This window comes from Halyomorpha halys, unplaced genomic scaffold, assembly GCF_000696795.3.
Source record: "Halyomorpha halys isolate HHAL.00 unplaced genomic scaffold, Hhal_1.1 Scaffold154.1, whole genome shotgun sequence".
NCBI classification, from domain to species: Eukaryota; Metazoa; Arthropoda; class Insecta; order Hemiptera; family Pentatomidae; genus Halyomorpha; species Halyomorpha halys.
In genome coordinates this window covers 934,783-941,854 of record NW_027112031.1, presented here as the reverse complement: position 1 = coordinate 941,854, position 7,072 = coordinate 934,783, and the positions used below count along the sequence as shown (strand labels likewise).

The 7,072-nt window shown below is 25.9% G+C and overlaps 1 protein-coding gene across 6 annotated transcripts in view; it reads left to right on the top strand.

Annotated features, from left to right (window-relative positions):
- Positions 1–6,340, top strand: part of lig (lingerer) — a 40,618-nt gene extending 34,278 nt beyond the window's left edge. For 5 of the 6 annotated variants that reach the window (XM_014417370.2, XM_014417371.2, XM_014417372.3 and 2 more), the window contains 2 exons: positions 2,135–2,296; positions 3,992–6,340. In XM_014417370.2, the coding sequence (XP_014272856.1) occupies positions 2,135–2,296; positions 3,992–4,096 (267 nt within the window). In that variant the 3' untranslated portion in view covers positions 4,097–6,340. The remainder of the gene's footprint in view (positions 1–2,134; positions 2,297–3,991) is intronic. The other variant, XM_014417375.3, reaches the window with a different exon arrangement.
- The last annotated feature ends 732 nt before the right edge of the window (positions 6,341–7,072 follow it).

Below are 7,072 nucleotides of genomic sequence, written 5' to 3'. Positions count from 1 at the left end.
TCAATGCAATATTATTGAAATAAAATATTTATTATTGTTTTTTATGTACTAATTTGTTATCTTTCTATTATATTATATCATAAAAAAATGTGTAATATATATGTCTTATTACGGATTGTTTAGTATGCTGTGTAATGTGGCAACCCGATGTATTAGGGCAGCATAAATGAATAAAGCATTTCTTTCTCTAATCCCTGTAAAATAATAAAAAGGTGAATTCTGGTTATTACCTAGTTTATAGAAACCAAAGAATTTTAATAAATACAAAAAATGTTTTAACAAAAAATACTTTATAAAGTTATATCTTCTACTGGAAGAGTTTCACATCTAATTAGAACTTATGAATAAAAAACACTCTTCCTTGTTTCAGCTATTTATTTTATATCATTAATAAATGATTACAATGTTTCGGGATTGTCACCCCCATCTTCAGGTATCTAAAACATTCTCAAATAAATACCATGCATGCAATAATTACAATATATCACAATTTTTTTTAAACAATTACCTGATTTGACATCTATCTATAATTACATTGTGTTTTCTTCTTATTAGTCTTGCATTGCCAATAATAACATATTGTCACAAATAATATGTTTCTTTAAATAATTAAAAAACAGACCCTGAAACTTTGTTATCGTTTATTAATTATATAAAATAAATAGTTGAAACAAGGAAGAGTGTTTTTCATTCATAAGTTCTAAAAATATACTGTGTTATATCCATTACTACTGTTTATTTGTTCATTTGGTGTATGAAATTCACTTCTCTTAAATATCTTTCCCTCCTTTTTTAAAAAATTTTATTTATTACTGTGGATATTTCTTATTAATTGATGATTTCATATTAATTGATGATTACATATTAATTTTATAACTCTTGAAAGATTTTTAGGTCTTGGATTTGACGATCATTTTCATAACTTTCCCTCAGTCGTATGTTTTAAGATTCTAATAGTGGCTCCACTAAACATTCATTACAATCCTCTTTAAGTATTCATCTTCTGTCAGTGCTCCAATTAGCCTTATATTTTCCTTCATACGCATTCTTTATTATCCATATCAATAGAAGCATCACTGCCCTTTATTGGGCGCTAAAGATATATAATTTATAACTAAGTCTTTTGAGTACTTCACCTTCCTAGCACATCTATCTTTTATCAAAGAAAACCTCTCTAGGACATCAAAGAGCTACCAGTAAATCCAAATATGAAAATATATAGAACTTCTTCCCTTAGTATCTTGACTTTTAACTACAACTAAGTTACAATTGAGACCAATCCCTGCTTACAAATCTCATGCTCATATTGTGCAAAGTGTAATCTGGATTCATATTGGCTTTCTGATATAGGCACACTAATGGTTTACTTTTTTTCAAAGTTTGCTCTTTTCATTCTTACTTGTATTCATAATAGAAAGGTTCCAGATCTTTTTTATTTTTATTTTTTTTTTCTTCCAATTTTCTGTATTTTGAATGTTTGAAATGAATATAGTCATAATCTCTCTGATTGATAACTCAATTTATGACCTTTTTATTTGACTTAATTCTCTCCTGTTCGTATTCATATAATGTTCTACATCTTGCTTTAACCTTATTTCATAATGCTAAGAAATTAAAAATACTTAGCGTTTAGTAGATCAGTCAGTAACACAATTCTCCCCCACAACAGGATTAAAGCATAGAACTTTATATGTATTAGTATTTTTTTTTTAATTTTCAATTTATATTGAGTGGTGGGGTGATTTTGTCCATTTGTTTGTGTGTGTGTATGTACACACACACACACACCCACTCATCTGTACACTTTCGTTCTTATGAGCTTAATTTTGAATAATTTCTATGTAGAGCTTACTCATTTTAATGTCAAAAGTTTCCTATACCCATTCATTATTGCTTATAACTATTTCAAAAGTATTGTTTATCAATTATTGCTGATTACTTGTTAATGTTTTTATAATTAAGTTAGTGGTTTTTACATTTTATTAGCCTGTATTATGTTTTTTTAACAACATAATAGTTGTTATTTTTTCCTTGTCTGTTGATCGATTTGCTATCTTTGTTTAGGTCTTATATCTCTCTGTCTTTATTGTATGGTTTTAATTTTTTTTTTTTTTTTTTTAATTTATTATTTTAGTCATATGAAAAGCAAGGATTCCATTGTGCAACGCCACCCCCCTTTAACATAGGATCTCAAAATTCTGGCATGGGTCCCAGTGGCTATCCTCAACATCTTTTTATACCAGCTATAACCCCTCATCATAACACCACAACTTTGATGCATCAACCTATTCATCAAGTAAGCTAAAATCATAGTAGAAATCTTCTTTTACTTTTAAATCCAATATTGTGAGTTTTGTATTGGTGAAATAAGGAGATGTATTAAAATTACATGAAAAATTTCCGAATGTTTATTTTATGCTTAATAATTAATTTCAATTCTAACAAGAGAATTCAATAACCTTATGAATAGGAATGCAAAATTGTGTGAGAATTATTGCTTTGTTGACTATGAAATGTCGGGTTTTGTAAATTATTATAACTTTATGAGTTTGATGTAAATATTAGATTTATAGTTTTTGAATTATCAATGTAACTGTTGATAATGTTCAGTAACTTTGATGTTTGTTATTATATCAGGTAAAAAGTTTAGTCTCATTGGAAAAGATGTTTTCTCCTTATGGAAACCAATTAACAATTCAAAATTATTTGAATAAAAAGAAGACCTCCAGGTTATCTGGTCTCTGAAATACATCTGGTTCTGTTATAGTTTGTCGAGATAGGTTTTTTTTTATTTTATATATTTTAAAATATTGATTTGATGGTCTTGGTTGTTTTCAAAGATGGGTTACACTTTGTTTCTTGGAATTAGTATTTAATAGACTCCAGAAGTAATAAAAGTTTAACTAGGTTCTTGTTAACATGATTTAGTTTCTCTTTTTCAAAATCTTCTATTTAAAGACAATCAAAATTCCTATTTCCTTTTGTTTATTTACTTTAAAAAAATATATCGATAATTGTATGTGGTATTGTTTTTTATGTACTAATTACAATTATAGCATATCTTGCTAAGTTAACCTCAGATGCCATGATGGTTGAGCACATTGGTACAAGGGTCCTAGAGTACCCAGTTAGAAAATAGTGTGTTTGATTCTCCCCTGGCTCATTTAATGTTTTTTCCTTGGCAATCATGGATCTTGATGCTTCCTCTCTAGTTATTATGAGGTGACAACTTCTAGGTAGCCATTAGGAGTCGGGAAACAATTACAAGTATCAGTGATTTACCTATTTGAAGACCTGACATTCAAAAGGACTCAAATAAAAAATCAAACCAATTTTTACATGCAAAGTAAAACATTCTGAATGTTATATTGAATGTTGCTTGTTCTTATGTAAGAATCATTTTTCAATGCTTATAATTTTCAATCAATCCCATCATTTCTCTTTCATTTAAAATATGTATATATGCTGGCAGGCACGTGTATTTTATATGCACTGAAGTCTTTCTTTGTCTAAATTATGAACATTAAAGAGATTAGCATACTTAAATTTATGATTGCTGATTTTGTCACTAGTATAAACATGTGTATTGCAGCTTTCTCCTGCTGATCTTTTCATTAAAATTGCCAGATTAAATTTTTAAATTGGTTCTGGGTGTGTCCTATGTTAAGTTTCCAATGTTGAGTCCAGTATGTTCCTTATTTTGAAATATACTGATAAAGCCGACTCTGCTGCCATCTAGAAACTTTTTGATGACCTAAGTCAATCAATTCTTATTAATTCAATTAAATTCTTCACCATATTGTCATTGATGACAGTAAAAAAAAAAAAAAAAAAAAATGTTTGTTATGACTGATTTTATTCTTCTTATAGTCATGTTCGTCCATAGCTCTTGGTATTGTAATTTTATCCATACTTCTTTATTCTAAACTACATTAAGTTAGTTATAACCATAAATTATTTAAATTTTTTTCAATATTATTATTTTTTTTAGGATGGGTCTAATACAATGAGTGGTAGATCTCAAGGAAATCAACAAGCTAAGGTGGTTATGACCAAAGGGAATTACTCATCTTCTACCTACTGGCCCCAGAATTAACTTGTTTTCTTTAGTATGATGTATTGTTCAGAGTCAGATTTTTTTTTTTTTTTGTAAATACCTACCCTTTAATTGTTTAATATTGTCAGTATATTGTAAAAAAAAAAAAATGATGAATGACTCCAAAAAAATGAATTTAAAACAGAACTGATGTCTACTTTCCTGATTTACTGATAAGGATTAATAGCTTTAAAATTAAACTAATTTTGAGGGAATGATTAGTCAGTAGTTTTATGTTAATTTAATTTATTGTTTCCTTGTTTTCATTTACATACATTAAAGGTCACTTCCAGTCTCTATGACATTGTTAACCGCATGCTGCTTTCCAAAATTTTGAAAATTAAAAACCAATTTTATTATTATAACTGAGATTAAAAAATGATTTGTCTAATACAACAGGTGACAAAAGGTAATTCACTATTATAAAAATAAAGTAAGCTATTGTGATTAATTATTTGTATGATATAACTGGTGATTAAGGCAATTCACTCTATTAGTTGTTGACAGGATGTTACTTATAAGATGGTCAATATCAGTAGTAGTTGTAGTGTTAAAACAGTAATCAGATCATTTTATAAAAAAAATTATAAAAGAGAAAAGCTTGAAAAAAATTTTGACTTGGTTTAATCCCTAAAGGTCACATTTCAATAAATTATAGACAAATTAAAAGTTATTATTTTATCAAATGATCAGTGTTAAAGTCATTTTGTAATGGTAAAACTAAGTTTTTGAAATACTTTATTATAACTATTTAGTTGTCTATCAGTAGGTTTTATTTTTGAAATCAAATATTTTCATTATTATTATTTAATTAATTATATAAGTATATATATCAATGCAATATTATTGAAATAAAATATTTATTACTTTCTAGTAAGATGGTAGTATAATAAACATATTAATATTGACCATATTATCTAGAACATCCCGTGTTTTTATATTTGTGCACATATGTTTTTCCTTATTCTATACTTATGAATATTTTCATTTTCCATTTGTCTTGATTGCTGTATTTTGCTCAACAGTAAAAAAAACAAAAAAAAAAAAAAAAACATTAATAATACTATTACAATAAAGTGAAAAATTAAGTAAGACATAAAAATCTAGGACCAACCCAATTATATATACTTGCTGTGTTTTGATAGTTTTCTGATGTTGGTAAATCTCCAAATTACTACATTTCAAAAATTGAAAATGATTTTCAGTTCAAAATATATTGCTTTTGAAAAAAAAATTAAGCAAAGAAACTAACTATGTATAAATTGTTTTAACTATTCTCATTTTAGTGTTTAATGTTAGTGAATTCAGTTTTTTGAAGATTAAATGTAACTTCGTCTGAAGAAATGATATGATTTCCATTATTAAATGAAAAAGGAAATAATTTGTTTAAAACATAATTTCTTTCAATGAATTGTAGTTTTTAAATTAAATGAGTTATACCTCTTAAATTTTTTTGTATGTTAAAATTTATGTTTATTTATTTTTTTCTTTATTTTGTGATTAATTAATTTTTATGTTTAATGCAATTGTGATTATCTTTTGATCTGTTTCAATTCATGAAGTTTTGAAATATAATATTTAATATATTTTTTCATCGCATTTAGTAAATTTTGTTCTTGTTATAGATTTGATGTAATTTGTGATGGCTGGATTAAATTAAAGTAGTAAATTGAAATTATGATCAGATTATAATTGTAAAAATTTTGAATTCTCTTATACATAATTTGATTATAATTTCAAAAATTATAAGCATGTAAAATAACAACTGTGATTGACAGGATGTTACTTTAAAAACAGTATATTATATGCATATAAAAAAAGTTGTTTGTAAATTCACTTTCTTAATTTTATTTATAGTAGTCTAAGATTTTAAGCTCCTCTATTAACATCCATTATTTTAGTGCGAGCTAAATTTAAAGTATTGGCATTGATATAAATGCCATTAAATTTTTGTGTATTTATAGTTTTCGTAAGGATGTGAATTATGTTTAATATAAAAATTAATTTTCAAATGTGTTTTTATTTCATTTGATATTTGAATGTCATTCGTCTTGTTAAATCTATGAAATCCTAAGTAATTACAGTGTTGTAAGAATTTAAACAAATGTAAAATATAAATATGTACAAACAAAATGTAGAATATATCAAATATAAATTCTTAGTAAAGCTTTCTGTGAAAAAGTAAGAAAAGAAAGTGTTAGAGTGATTCCATGCAGTAGCTGAAATAAATCATTCCTCATTTTATATATTTCTTTCTTTCTTTTTTTTTTTTTTTTTAAAGGATTTTAATTTTTGATAGTTTGTGGTTGTCATGGTCTTGCTTCAAATATAAAAACCAAACAAAAACTATAAGTGATCATTTATTAGTTTGTTAATTGTTATTTAGAATTATTCAACTTGTTTGCTGTTTTGCAATGCAGATTGATCATATTGATATAATTTATCAATAACAAATGTGCTACATTGACTGATGTATTGAAGGCTTATTATTTAAGTAGGTATATTATGGCTAACATTAATTATTAGTACAAAGAGTGGTAAATTTTATTAAAATCTAGTAAATGATTTAAACAAAATATTACAGTGGTCACAAATTGATTCAGAGAGTTTCATCTGAGTTATGTGTGGTCACTATTATTTTTCTTGATATTTTTTAGGTACCTTATGTCCTAAGTTCTATGTATGCTTTGAGTATTATTCAGTATAACATCTATACATATATAATAGTAACACTCAGCTGTCTTTTTTCTATTTGTTTTCTTTATATTTTAAAGATATAAATTTTTTTCTTTTTATGCAAACACAATTAATATTTTATGAAAGCTTGTTACTATACATCAGAACTAACAAATTTACCTCATATGAAATATCCTTCATCCAGCCATTTTATTTCTTCTCCAGGCATTTTAGCGTATTGTGTGGAGCGTATCAGTTAAAAGCATCTCATGAAAGATTGAGTTGGTATGCTGACTTATA